This window comes from Gymnoscopelus braueri (genome assembly GCF_963280865.1).
Source record: "Gymnoscopelus braueri genome assembly, chromosome: 11".
In the NCBI taxonomy this organism is placed as follows: Eukaryota; Metazoa; Chordata; class Actinopteri; order Myctophiformes; family Myctophidae; genus Gymnoscopelus; species Gymnoscopelus braueri.
Genome location: NC_137613.1, coordinates 9,462,031 through 9,476,613, shown reverse-complemented (window position 1 = coordinate 9,476,613; position 14,583 = coordinate 9,462,031). Strand labels below are relative to the sequence as shown.

General features: G+C 40.8%; 1 protein-coding gene across 1 annotated transcript in view; it reads right to left on the bottom strand.

Annotated features, from left to right (window-relative positions):
- The window catches only part of LOC308094906 (uncharacterized protein), a 101,227-nt gene that overhangs the window by 62,196 nt on the left and 24,448 nt on the right, over window positions 1-14,583 (bottom strand). The window contains exons 12-14 of the mRNA XM_080441729.1: window positions 12,505-12,636; window positions 7,164-7,221; window positions 6,347-6,427 (exon numbers count right to left, since the gene is read on the bottom strand). Coding sequence (XP_080297855.1) covers window positions 6,347-6,427; window positions 7,164-7,221; window positions 12,505-12,636 — 271 coding nt within the window. The remainder of the gene's footprint in view (window positions 1-6,346; window positions 6,428-7,163; window positions 7,222-12,504; window positions 12,637-14,583) is intronic.

The following is a 14,583-nucleotide window of genomic DNA, read 5'->3' as shown; positions in this document are numbered from 1 at the left end:
ACATTGTAATTGTGTGTCTTGTGGGCCCAGATGTGCATTGCAGTCGCCCAGGATGGCCAAGATGGTATGTATGTGGTCGGACAGTTTCAATGATCTGCCTGAGCTTGGCCAGCGCATTCTCTTGGGAGTACAGTATGTTGCGATGACTGGAGGACAATGATGCTGTCATGATGTGCTCCGATTTGCTTTCGAGATAAGATTAGTGTTTAGGGTGCAACAATCCAAACATAATAAATAAATACATCCATACATAGAAAAAAAATTACAATGAGCAGTAAACATTGGAAAGGGAGAACTACTACAGTAGTACTCAAACTAGGATATTGTAGATATTGTTACATTCTAATCTACTATTAGCATTTAGCTCACTTTTGTGAGTAGCTAAAGAAATGGAAATAACACAGTGCATAACAGTGTTATGCACAGTTGGATCTGCATTTGTATTTCTCACTTTCCCTGTAACATACAATGACATGTATATGCAATCCAAGCAAAATATTCACAATTTGCTTGTATCAGCCAAACACATATTCTAGTGCAGCGGTTCTCAAACTATGGGTCGCGACCCAAAGTGGGGTCGTGGGAAGGTGCAGTTGGGTTCGCACAGTGGCTACCAAAAAATATGACTTCTTTTTTTTTATCTAGAAACGGTAAAAAAAAAAATATATCCCTCATAAAATGGGGTCGTGGTATAAAAAAGTTTGAGAACCCCTGATCTAGTGTATCTATATTCTCACACCCCTGCAAAGGGGTACAACCCTGATAAACAATGAACAACAAAGCTGTTAAGAAAAGAATTAAAACAAACATTTTCGACCAAAAAACAAAACTAAACAAAACTAAACAAATCATGATGAAAAATCGAGATTAACAATCATGATCAAAGTGTTAAAGCTGCAATCCTTAACCTTTATTTACTTATGTTTTATGTCAAAGCTTTGTTAACGCTTAACCCTTCCATTAGGGGTTAAGGGTCTTTTTCAGGGACAAATAGCCGGTGCTGGGACGCAAACCTTCCGTTTCCCAGGCCGCCTCTCTACCCATTCAGCTATGGCTGGCCTCAGATATTGCACTTAGGGGTGTCAGGGAGTCCTACCGAGACACCAGGATTTAATTTCTCATTGGAAGAGTATAGGAGACCACCTCTAACCACTGTAGATGTGCTAGTTATATCGTATTAACATACTCTTCCATACAGATTGATTAAAATAAGTTCTAGATTGCAGCTTTAAGCAAAAAATAATAGAATTTCAGCCATAACAGTTCAGTCCTGTCTGGTGCAAACAATCCCATGTCTTGCAGGTAAGAAGAAAGCACTGGAGCAGCTCGGACAAATGTAATTATTGTTTTAATAATATGTGTAATTTGTATAATCAGGTGCAGTGTATTTCATTCTTCCCTGTAAAATCCAATAATTATGGTTCTCTTTACCCAGACCAAAATTGGCCCTTATAATACTGTTGGCACTCTTTTGTAATGTACAGTTGATTCATCCTGTAATCAGAAATGTCTACTACTAATAGTGACTTATTAACTGGTGAATCTTCCACGTGCAGAAGGATGTACCTCCCATTATTATTGGCCTTTGGACATTGGCTAATTGAATGGCCTGTACCTGCCTCTAACCTGTCCATGAAATCACGGTTATTTCTTATCTTATTTGTTTATGACCTGACGAAAATGTAATAACATGGAAACATTGTCTTTCCTACTGCTGCATTAAAGAAAAGGCTGTCTGACTGTCTGAGCTGTTCCAGTGCTTTCTTCTTACATGCTATACCACATATAGTGTTAGTATTTGTTAATGACATGTATTATTGTGTTAATGTTTTATGCTATGTTGATGAATTGAATACATAGGACCACAATGGAAACAAGTCCCCAGGACTTTGTTGTTGTGTTATCAATTTAGCCTTAATGCCTGTACCTCATGCCGTTTACATTTCTGACTAAGTATTCAATCAATCAATCAAAATATGCATGTGTCTTGCTCCTGAGATGCACCGGACGGACCAGCCTGATTTTGGCTTGAGGTCGTGGTGGAACATCCCATGTCTTCTTTGATTGGTGAGGTCTTGGGTTCTGGTTGGCTGCGTGTCGCTCTTCATTTTAGATGATGCCGTCACATCTGCGTCCCTCAAATGCCCGGGTTGTATCAGTGAGCTGTATGGAAGGACTGCCTGACCAAATCACTGACCATCAATAACTCCTGGACTTTTCAGTCAAAAACACAAAAATAATTACTGACATGTGTAACAAGACAACAGATGTTATGCTTGCAGTCATTGTACAGTTGGCTTTATAACCCATATTGATTTTGTCAACTTGTTTTCTCTGCCCCCTTTAGTCTGAAATGGGTACTAGAGAGACCCTGAGGATCAGAACCTTCCTCACCAAGGAGTCTGTGCAGCCCCTTATCCAAGCCTCTTTCATACTACGCTTTCATACTCCTTCTGTAAGCATGCTGCCTCAAACCCCTTCAACTGATCCAGGATTCCGCCACACGCTGCTCTTCAACCGCACCTAAATGTTCACGTTTCTCCCCTCCTGCATTCCCTTCACTGCCAATGCTCCAACCATCCTAGATTCATTCTCTTTCCTGGCTCCTAAGCTGTGGTATGACCTCCTCTTATAGAGAGCACCCAAGTCTGGCGTAATTTACGCATCCTACCTGGTTCACGTTTTTTTTTCCTGAATTCCCATAGACGTGTTTACTGTAATAGCACGTCAAATAAGAACTGTGTTCCAAAAATAAACAAATGATCCCGGCGCTTTAACTCTTATGGATATGAAGCATCAACTGACGGTGAGAAAAGGCTAATGTTACTTCCGCCGAATTAGTAAAATTTTCGCCAGAAACAGACTGTATCAAATATGAGTGACTGACTATCATAAACGATACAGAGACACCTCCCTGACAATATCACTGATGTTTGTTTATTTTTGGACTGCATTTCTTATATTTCTTACGATTCTATGGGTTAGGGAGAAATTACTTCTGCGACCCAGGGGATGAACAAATTACTTGGCTACATCGCTAGTGGAATACTAGGATAAATATACCAAGGATTAGTGAGTGACGTCACTGTTATGCGACAGCATACACTTGACAGCATACGCTCAAAGCTGCTTATAGGATACCAAAGATAGTGATGTCACTGTCATGAGACAATTGTTATTAAATTCTTCATATTTTTATCCCACGACTTTGTAACCCTATTTTTCACCCTTGTAATCCTGGGCGGTACTCTCCCTCTGCCAGCCTGTGGAGAGCTCCGAACTGAGCTCATGCTTCCTTAAACGCATGAGGAGTAGCAGACCGATTCTTATCACCTGACAGGGGGGGGAGTTTAGAGACCAGCATTACTGCATGTTTTTTCTGAGGGTACCTACCCTAGGGGACACGGGGAGAACATGCAAACTCCACACAATTGTTGACGTTACATTGCGTTGTTTGAAATCATGCCGCTACGTTGGCTGCGCAGCCAGGCACGTGCACAGATAGACTCTAGGTGGTGCTACAGCACCTGCCCTTTGCCCTCTGGACCAGAAGTGCCATTTTGAAAAAAAGGGCACTTCTGGTTTACATCAGACAGCATATGGCTATTGAAACAAATACATATGCAATTACGACGTACAATATGTGCCTGTAATAAATATCACACTACTAGGGCAGCCGGCGGTTCCGCACAAGGTGCCCTTTTTTTTTTACTTGAGCACCTGCCCCTCAAAATGTCTGTGCACGGCACGCCACTGTGCGCAGCGATGTTTCAAAGACCGTAAGCGTGTGCCGTTTTGGTTTCGTATTGTTTCTCTTTTATTATTATAACTAAAGAAAACGTTAGGAACACAGTCAAACTATATTATTCACTCTAAACGTGGCTCTTCTTCTGTCACATGACATTCTCTATCTCCCAAAACCCCATAGTCCACAGCGCTCCCTTGAGGCACCTACGTACCAATACAGTTTAATTGAAGTGTACTCTGGTATGAAACAACATTGCTAATGTGAATGCTGGCCGGCGGGGGGAGGGCAATCGTATTTCGAAAACAGTTCGAAGCATCTGGCGACCCCATACTTAGCAGTATACTTAACATAGCATAAGATTGTCATCATGGAGTGTTGTGATCGCCTGCTATCTATAGCTGCTGTGTCCTGATGCGACACAGTTTTCTATCTGTGCACCAACAACTATTACTAGACCTAATCATCGCAGTAGGCTCCTAGTCGGAGCCCTTGTGTGTAACTACTGTTGGTACATTCTGTACTACTGTAGTGTTCTGGCTAACAGCTAACATTAGTTCTACAGATGGGGCCGATGGCCACACACAGATGGCAGAGCAAACTAGAAAAAGTGCTCCTCGGAGCACAGGTCTCCGTCAGGTCAGGTAGGCTATTGTGGCCTCCTGGTGGCGCTATAATAGGCCAATGTGAAAAGGGTGCCATTTGTTCTTAGGCCTTGCACGACAATCAGACACTGATTGCATTCATGATTTGAGGCATTTTGTTAAAAACATTTGTTTTGCTAAATTAGACCTGCTGGTGGCGCTATAACAGGCCAATGTTAAAAGGGTGGCAGTATTTTGTCAACATAGTGTGAATGTGCGTGCAAAGTTTGACCGCAATCGGATGGTGCGTTCATGATCTTGCGGAATTTTGTTCAAAACAAGCGAATAATGCAAACTTTAGATGTCATTCTTAGCCAATCAAGATGGAATATGAAAAATCAAACACATCCGTCTTGATCACATGACTATAGAGATCATGTGTACCGATTTGCGTGAAATTTGGATAAAACTGGAAGGAGCAGTATTAAAAAAATGTGTTTTACATAAGTCGGCCTCCTAGTGGCGCTAAAAAAGGCAGATGTGAAAAATGCAGGGCAAAGGTTTTTCCTTGACCTCTAGGGAGCGTGCATACAAAGTTTTACACAGATCGGTGCAGTTATAGGTAAAAACACGAATCGGCCTGTTATAGCGCCACCATGAGGCTGATTTGAAACATTTCATAATGGTATTTCTTCCTCAGCCTAATGGGAATGTGTGTGCAATATTTCACGGAAAATTGCATGCTGTGTTCATGATTTTAGGCATTTTGTTCAAAAAAGAAGCACTCCTGCAAACTTTGGAAGACATTTTTTGCCAATCAGGATGGAATATGAAAAATCTGAAAGACCCGTTTCGTTTAATGACTATAGAGATACTGTGTACCGATTTGCGTGATTTTTGGACAAAATCTGTAGGAGTACTGTCAAAAAATATGTTTTGCACAAATTGGCCTCCTGGTGGCGCTATAAAAGGCCCATGTTGGGGCAGAGGTTCTGAATTGGCATCCAGGGAGTGTGTGTGCACAGTTTTGTTGCGATCAAGCCAACGGTGCCGGAGATTAGCTGGTCACAGACGGACGGACACACGGACGGACGAACAGACAGGGGAAAAAACATACTATCTCGCCATGCCTTTCGGCCTGGCGGAGACAATTATGCGAGGCACCGACCTGCTCATCAGAAGCATGGGTCAGAGTCCTGCACGGGTCCAATTTTGCCCGCCCCCGCCCGTCAATAATCAGATCCGTAGACCGACCCGTCACCCGTGATTATATCAAAATAAAAAACAGACCCGCCCCGCCTATCAAATAATGGACTCGTTGTCCACCCCGTTACTGATTACATGCAGTAAATAGCCTACAGACAGTCACTCAATTTAAAAGTGTGTTAAAATGCTTTTAACACAAGATAGCAGCCTTCAACAATAGCGGTACATTCAGTGGTCAGGTTCATTCAGAAATCTACATGTCAAGTGAAGAACGGAGGAGTCAGATATAACCTTCTGATTCCCCGCTGTACCTCCTGAGCCACTGCCATCCAACCACATCTCTGTCTGACCACTGCCTATGGTTTTTGTACCACTGAGCGCTCAAATTTGCATTTGTCTTTGTAACTGACAGTCTGTTCTTGTTGGTACAGCACAGCCCTGCACCCTGCAAACCCTTAAGTGGCGTACATGCTAGACGGAGATTGACGTACGTCGGGGGTGAGGAACTGGTACGTTCTTTACGTTAGTGCATTCAGTGCATTCATAGTTTGACACGTTTCTTATGCGTGATTAGGGCCAAGAGGCTATTCATCCTCCAGAGGGAAGCAGTGAACGTACGTCAGGTACGTCAGGTTGAGCTCAGAGCTCAACCTGACGGATGACATAATCGACGGACAAACCCCCCATCCCCTCTCCCCTTTTTGGTCTCCCCCTCCGTTCCTTATGCTTACTTAAGGGTCTTACGTCGAGTATGAATAGGCCTTTATTACAGATGCATCATGTCATATTATTCCTTCAGTCTAATACTTACCCAGCTTGTCTCCTGGTGTGATGCTAGTTATCAAGCTGCTCTTCTGGCATATCTTCCTCCAGTCTTCCAGCATCTTCAAGGCTAACCATTCACAGTGAATCAAAATGTTTAAGATTATGATTATTCATACATTTATGAATAACAATAACATTTTTTTTGTAATTGTATTTAAATGCTAATGTTTCTATTTGATTTAATGCTCTGTGTCCTAACCACTTAAACCCTAGAGTTTCTATTCTGAGTAGGTCATAATAGGCAAACATTCAGTGAAAGTAGCCTCTACAAGCTCATGAAGTGGGTTTTTTACCCGTTACAGACATTAGGTTATAGGCCATGGAAGAAGATCACAGACCCTAAACTGGACATGAACCATTAATCATCACACCATAATACTTACTACAATAACCCTGTATTCAATCTGTTGGGTTGTCAGAAATTGTTTCTGTCACCTAATCTCTTCTCCAAAAATAGCCGATCTACAAGCTCACAACCCGCCACAACGTGATGCAGTTCTGAGCTTGTAGATCTGCTGTTTTTGGCACATTTTGTCCAGACACAAGTCACATTTTTGTGCAGCTCCTACTTAAATCTATGATCAAAATATGTATTTTAGTGCATGTATTCATGAGTGGATTTGAGGTGCATTATATTTACACCATTATTAATGTGTCTAATATCTGGGTGCATTTAGGTTTCATGCCTTTAAGCTCCATTACAAAAACATTCAATTCAATTCCATAATGTGCCCAATAGTAGGAGTAGTAATGGAATAGTGTTTCTGACTCTAAAAGTACAAATAAAATAGATAAAAACGTACCCTCTACGTAGGAAGAACCTTCCACTGTTGAGAACAGAGCAGGCCCCAGGATCACTTGCTATAACAGAAGAACAGACAATGATTTACCCTAACGGTAGCATCTTATAGCAATTATAGTTGTAAGAACTCATAAATAATTGCTGGACACACAGACATTTTAATATAATTTTCATAGTTGTAAGACGTTGTAATCACTGTTATAATGCATTGTAGTGTGATTATAAGTCACAATAAGTGGTCATTGGGTGCTGTAATTAAAGTAATCACATTCCACCAAAATGTGGACTGTCCTACCACCACCAGCCATCAAAAAGCCATAAATAGTTTTCAAATGTATAAAAATCTTTTGAAAATAGCAGATCTACAAGCTCACAATGCGTCGCATCGTGAGCTTGTAGATCGGCTATTTTCAAATGGCCGAAATGTATACAGAGCTGAAGTGGTTAATGTATGTTTTGTAATAATAATCAAAATCTACAAAGTAACTTGTAACTAAAGATTTCAAATAATTGTACTACAGTAAAAGTACAAAATTTGCCTCTGAGGTGTAGTGGAGTACAAGTAAAAGTATTGGAAATTGGAAATACTCAAGTAAAGTAAAAAATACTTAAGTACGTACTGAGTAAATGTACTTAGTTGTACTTAATGTACTTAGTTCCACCACTACCCATAATCCTACTGTACTTCGGCGCATTCCTCAGTCCAAATGTAGCTGACTCAGCCAGAGTCCTTGCTCTACGCTGTTATTTTTTAAGGGGCTCCCCGTGCTGTGTACCCAACGGCGAGCGGAAAACTGTTAAAACGGAGATATTAGGTTTCTGCCCGACAGCAACAATATCAGGCTATTAACGTTATAGTCAAATGGTAGAAGAGTACATCAGATTGGACATAGACCATGTAGTTGTTTCAAGAGGATGTGCATGATCGTGACCCTGATAGCCTGTGCAATGTGTGCATGCACAAACATAGTGCACATCTCACACAGTTTCACACATAGGCCAGTGGTTCTCAACCTGTGGGTCGGGGCCCCACATGATTTTTGGGGGTCCCCAAATGACAGTGAAGTGACAATTTATGGACTTTTTTTTAAAGACGGGGTGCCGTGATTTTCAGTGATTTCTTCCCCCCCCTAAAACATAATCATCAGGTATTATGGTTATACTAGGAGGAAGATCTTTTTCAAAAAAGTGTACAGAAAGTGTTAAAATTATGTTTTTATGTGGACACGCCTCCAGTTCATTAAGTATACCTGGTTCTCACCTTAGCACCTCCTCCACCACCTTAGCACCACCCACCTGTCCTAGTCCCTCTTCCTCCTTATGCCCACACCTGTTGTGTTATGATAATGAGGGGGAGGGTACGTTTTTTTACTATGTCACTAAAGCGCTGTTTTTCTATTGGCACGTTTGACCCTCAAGGTTTCAGCCTCCAGGAAGAAACTCAAAATAGTCAGAGAAGACATAAAACACCATAAAAACACCACCAGGGGGCTTAATTAAGTTATATCAACCTCATAGACACATGAAAAACAGAAAAGGTGCAAAACCATGGCACCACCTCTTTAAGACCTTTTTAATACCTTAAAAAAAAAGTGAAATGAAAGAGACCATTACTGCATTAAAAGTAATCAACAAACAATACTATAAAAACTGGTCAAACATTGGCCAAATTGTAAAATAATACTGTATAAGACAGAGGATTTTTTTTCTTTTTAAATAGCCAAGCTTGTAGATCGGCTATTTTCTATTTTTTTTATCTGTGGAACCGAGTCAAACTAAATGCAATGCCTTAACTCCTAGTGCTTGTCAGGGTGGGGGGTCCCCAGTTCAAATATGATTATTTTGGGGGGCACGGCCTGAAAAGGTTGAGAACCACTGACATAGGCATACAGTTTCTCACATAGTTTCAGGCTAAGAGACACGCCCAAGCTAAAGACACTAAGAAAGCTCCAGCACATGGACCACTGATTCTTTCAGCACATACTGTACACAGACCCCCGAGGATACACATCTGTTGTATGACGTGAAGGCCCCCAGAGTCACCCCTAAGGCCTAATAAATGTCAACGGTGATAAATTGACATAAGTAAAAAAACATGTGTTTGGAGGAAAGGTTATGGGGGAGGAGAAGCAGTGGTATTTAACAGGGATGACCAGAGAACGAGGCTTTTTTTGGGGACTGGGGTTTTTGGTACTGATAAGAGGGTCTGCATGCTCACTCACATTCCATCTATGCTGTACTTTCACACAACCGTATAAAGATACATCTGTTCTCCAATCTATTTACCGTGTGATTGAGACTGCTGTATGTGTTTGTGTGTTTTTATGTGATCCACAGAGCCCTCCATGAGAGAAAGTGCAACTCCAACCACTACACATTGCCACATGGCTGTGCTGCCACACTACAGTAAGAGTCAGTTGAAGCTGTAGTTTCTCTCTCCTCTTCCCAACACATTTTCCATCACGAGGAGAAGTGCAGTATCATGTGTTAACCCATTCAATCCGGGAACGCATCTGTGTCGTTTTTTTTATTTGGCTATTCAAAGATCTACAAGCTTGTAGATCTGCTATTTTTTTTTAAATCATGAAGATTTTTGCAAATCTTTTAATATATATATTTTTAAAGCGAACATTTGTAACTCAAATCTTTGCTTCGGGCACGCTCCCACCGCACTTTTATTTTACCTCTGGGGCGGAATCTGCCAATGCTTTGTCAATGCAAATGCGTGGATTCTTGGAAAAAATCTGCAAGACCATGAATCCACGCATTTGCATTGACAAAGCGTTGGCAGATTCCGTCCAAGAGGTAAAATAAAAGTGCGGTGGGAGCGCGCCCTTCTGGGGGATTCTACAAATGTATTTTAAATCCTAACAGTTTTCAGAAAAAAACGCATGTTGCAATATATCAGTGGTGCTTAAAAAAATCAAGGACCCCCAAGATGATATGTATTTGGCCGCGGACCCCCATCTGAAAATATTTTATTCCAGGGACCCCCAGAAGCAAAGATTTGAGTCAAAAATATTCAAATATTTGCACAAATGTTCAAGATTTAAAAAAAATTGCAGATCTATAAATCTGCAATTTTGTAATAGCCAAAGTGTAAAATATGGTTAACCCTTTAAGACCTGGAACGCATCTGTGTCACTTTTTGATTTGAGCTAAAAAGCCTTATTTTACACTTTGGCTATTCAAAAATAGCACAGAGTGCCGCGCTACGAGCTTGTAGATCTGCTATTTTTGAAAAATCGAGAAAATGTGTGCAAATCTTTGAATATATATTGTTTTAAAGCGATTTTTTTTTGCTCAAATCTTTGCTTCTGGGGGTCCCTGGAACAAAATATTTTGAGATGGGGGTCGGTCCGACAGCAACGATATCAGGCTATTAACGTTATATAGTCAAATGGTAGAAGAGTACATCAGATTGGACATAGACCATGTAGTTGTTTCAAGAGGATGTGCATGATCATGACCCTGATAGCCTGTGCATGCACTAACATAATGCACGTCTCACACAGTTTCTCACATAGACCAGTGGTTCTCAACCTGTGGCCCCCACATGATTTTTGGGGGTCCCCAAATGACAGTAAAGTGACAATTTATGGACTTTTTTAAAACCTTTTTAATACCTTAAAAAAATTGTGAAATGAAAAAGACCATTACTGCATTAAAAGTAATCAACACACAATACTATAAAAACTGGTCAAACATTGGCCAAATTGTCAAATAATACTGTATAAGAAAGAGGATCTTTTTCTTTTTAAATAGCCAAGCTTGTAGATCGGCTATTTTCTATTTTTTTATCTGTGGAACCGAGTCAAACTAAATGCAATGCCTTAACTCCTAGTGCTTGTCAGGGTGGGGGGTCCCCAGTTCAAATATGATTATTTTGGGGGGCACGGCCTGAAAAGGTTGAGAACCACTGACATAGGCATACAGTTTCTCACATAGTTTCAGGCTAAGAGACACACCCAAGCTAAAGACACTAAGAAAGCTCCAGCACAATGGACCACTGATTCTTTCAGCACATACTGTACACAGACCCCCGAGGATACACATCTGTTGTATGACGTGAAGGCCCCCAGAGTCACCCCTAAGGCCTAATAAATGTCAACGGTGATAAATTGACATAAGTAAAAAAACATGTGTTTGGAGGAAAGGTTATGGGGGAGGAGAAGCAGGGGTATTTAACACGGATGACCAGAGAACAAGGCTTTTTTTGGGGACTGGGGTTTTTGGTACTGATAAGAGGGTCTGCATGCTCACTCACATTCCAGCTATGCTGTACTTTCACACAACTGTATAAAGATACATCTGTTCTGCAATCTATTTACCGCGTGATTGAGACTACTGTATGTGTCTGTGTGTTTTTATGTGATCCACAGAGCCCTCCATGAGAGAAAGTGCAACTCCAACCACTACACATTGCCACATGGCTGTGCTGCAACACCACGGTAAGAGTCAGTTGAAGCTGCAGTTTCTCTCTCCTCTTCCCAACACATTTTCCATCACGAGGAGAAGTGCAGTATCATGTGTTAACCCATTCAATCCGGGAACGCATCTGTGTCATTTTAGATTTATTTGGATATTCAAAGATAGCAGATCTACAAGCTTGTAGATCTGATATTTTTTTGAACATTTTTGCAAATCTTTTAATATATATTTTTAAAGCGAACATTTGTAACTCAAATCTTTGCTTCTGGGGGATTCTACAAATCCAGTTTTCTGTTGCTATAATATCAGTGGTGCTTAAAAAAATTTCATGTCAAGGACCCCCAAGATGATATGTATTTGGCCGCGGACCCCCATCTGAAAATATTTGATTCCAGGGACCCCCCCCCAGAAGCAAAGATTTGAGTCAACAATTTTCCCTTTGAAAAATATAAATATTCAAATATTTGCACAAATGTTCAAGATTTTTCAAAAATAGCAGATCTACAAGTTCATAGCACGGCACTTGGTGCCGCGCTAAATCTATAAACGCTGAGTTACTGTTTTCTAAGAAAACAGTGTGGGATGGTAGAAGCGCTGTGAACACCCCGTGTCAGATATCGTTGCTGTCGGGTGGAAATTATGTCCAAAAAAACATACTTTTTAGGATCCCAAATGAAAAAGAAATAGCACAAAAATAGCAGATCTACAAGCTTTATCTGAGCTTGTAGATCTGATAGATTTTGTATACATTTGTGTGACACTGTAGCAGTAGCATGATCAAGTAGGGCATTAATTTACAAAAAAAACATACAAATATGGAGATGTGAGGCGGCCCCCCCCTGCAGTATCTCTGAGGACCCCCCCCTAGGGGTCCCAAAACCCCTGTCTTAGAGTGTGCCGTTTTTGATTACCTTCATGTCAGTGATGGTTGTTCTATGGATCTTTTTCATCTGTTTTGCAAAATCCTGCATCTTGTTTTGAAACGTGCCGTCGTAGTCTGTAGAGGAACTGGAGGACTGCAGAGTGGAGGGATGCCATGCGTTCTGGAAACACAAACAACACAGAGGTGAACAAGGCCAGAATATCGTCTCTATCGGGCAGAAATATATATAATATAATAATATATATATAATGTCCAAAACCGTCCAAAACCGTTACTTTATTTATTATACAATTATTTTGTAAAATAAATTGTGAAAATATCCGATCTACAAGCTCGATCTACACGCATTGCGTTGTGAGCTTGTAGATCGGCTATTTTCACTACATTTGTGCGACACTCTTGTATCCATCTAGGAACCCATTCTGTATTAAAAAAAGACAACAACATTTTATCTGAGCTTCTGACTAAATTATTGATTGATGGATTGATTGATTGATTGATTGATTGATTGATTGATTGATTGATTGAATCCAACAGATAAAACTACTGTACATTGGATCTGTTTGAGAATAACGGATGTGTGGTGCATCATAAACTCAAATCTTAATATCATACAGTGTGCACTGTGTTGACGTTATACTACAGTGATGTCTCAGTACTCTGACCTTTTGGGATGTTATATTAAGAATCATGAAACATGATGGCACAGATGACATTAACACCAGTAGGTCACATCGCTGACCTATCAGCACTCGACATGTGGACAAGAAGACGTGGACATGTTGTGAAACACAAACGCCTGTGAGAAGCAGGTTAAGAACAGATCATAACACATCTGTCTGCCTTCATAGGAAAAGGTTGTAACAGGAGGAGGTACCCTGAGCATTTAAAATACCTACAAGTGGAGATAGGTATTAAATCCCATTGATAGGAGGGGTCATGAGGTGGAAACCTCATATGTCTGGAACTGGTCTTTTTTCATTATTGTCTCCGCCAGGCCGAAAGGCATGGTCGAGACCATGTTTTGCACCCTGTCCGTCCGTACATAACATAAAAAAAACATAAAAAGTTGAAATATGTCCGTCTGTCACGGTCTGTCTCTCCACAGACCGTGTCTCCATTTCGGCCACTCCCACATTCCATTCCATCTCTCCTCTTCCATATATAGTCAACACTACACCTACTCTGCTCAAATAACTACACTTCCCAGAGTGCAGCAGCAAAATGACAGCTCGTTACATGATTAGGTGCATCTGAAAAGGAATGGAGGTTCCCAGTCTTTCCGACAAACAAACTTTAGAGAGAAGAAGCTCCAAGTTCCACTCATGGGCTCAGTCCAAAGAGGCCAATGGTCGGTGAAATGTTTTATTTATTTTATATGTTTGAAATGCTGCTTAATGTGTTTGAAATGTGACTTAATATGTTCATGTTTAACTGCTAAAGTTTAAATTGGTTAAGGAACACATTGCAATTTGCAGCATTGACTTCATGTTGTTTTTGAAAAGTTAAAAGTATAAAATACAAAAGATAATACAAAGTTAAAAAGGTAAAAATTATGTTTAGAAGTTTAAAACTACTAAAATGTAGAATATTCATGAAATTACCATGTTTAAAAAGGCTTAAAATACCAAGTGAAAAAGGGTCCGATCTACAAGCTTGTGGATCAGCTATTTCTCTTTTGATTTTTCTTTATTCCATTTAAAATGTTTAATTAAAGATGTTGACTTTAGTAATTTAATGTTGTCTAAGGACATTAGCTCATTCACTGCCAAGGACCACTTTGACAACTTTTTGTGTTTTTTGGTGTTTCCACTAGATGGCGCTCTTCACTAACACGAGTGACCATTTCATCCCCAGATGCACACAGAACCAGGAGATCACGTGACCCCAAGATGCATGCTGGCAGAGGAGCAGGAGGAGGCCCGCTGGGAACCGCGGACGAAGCTCTCATCGTCCTTCTCTGGTGATGGAGACCGGTCGACTAGGAAACGTCCTTCCTCGACCTTCTGGCCGCTCCTGGCAGACTCCAGTGTCCAATAAAGGGTGACAGCTGGCAGACCCCATTTCTTTGCTACGTTGTACTTGGTACCCTCCGGCGTCTGCACTA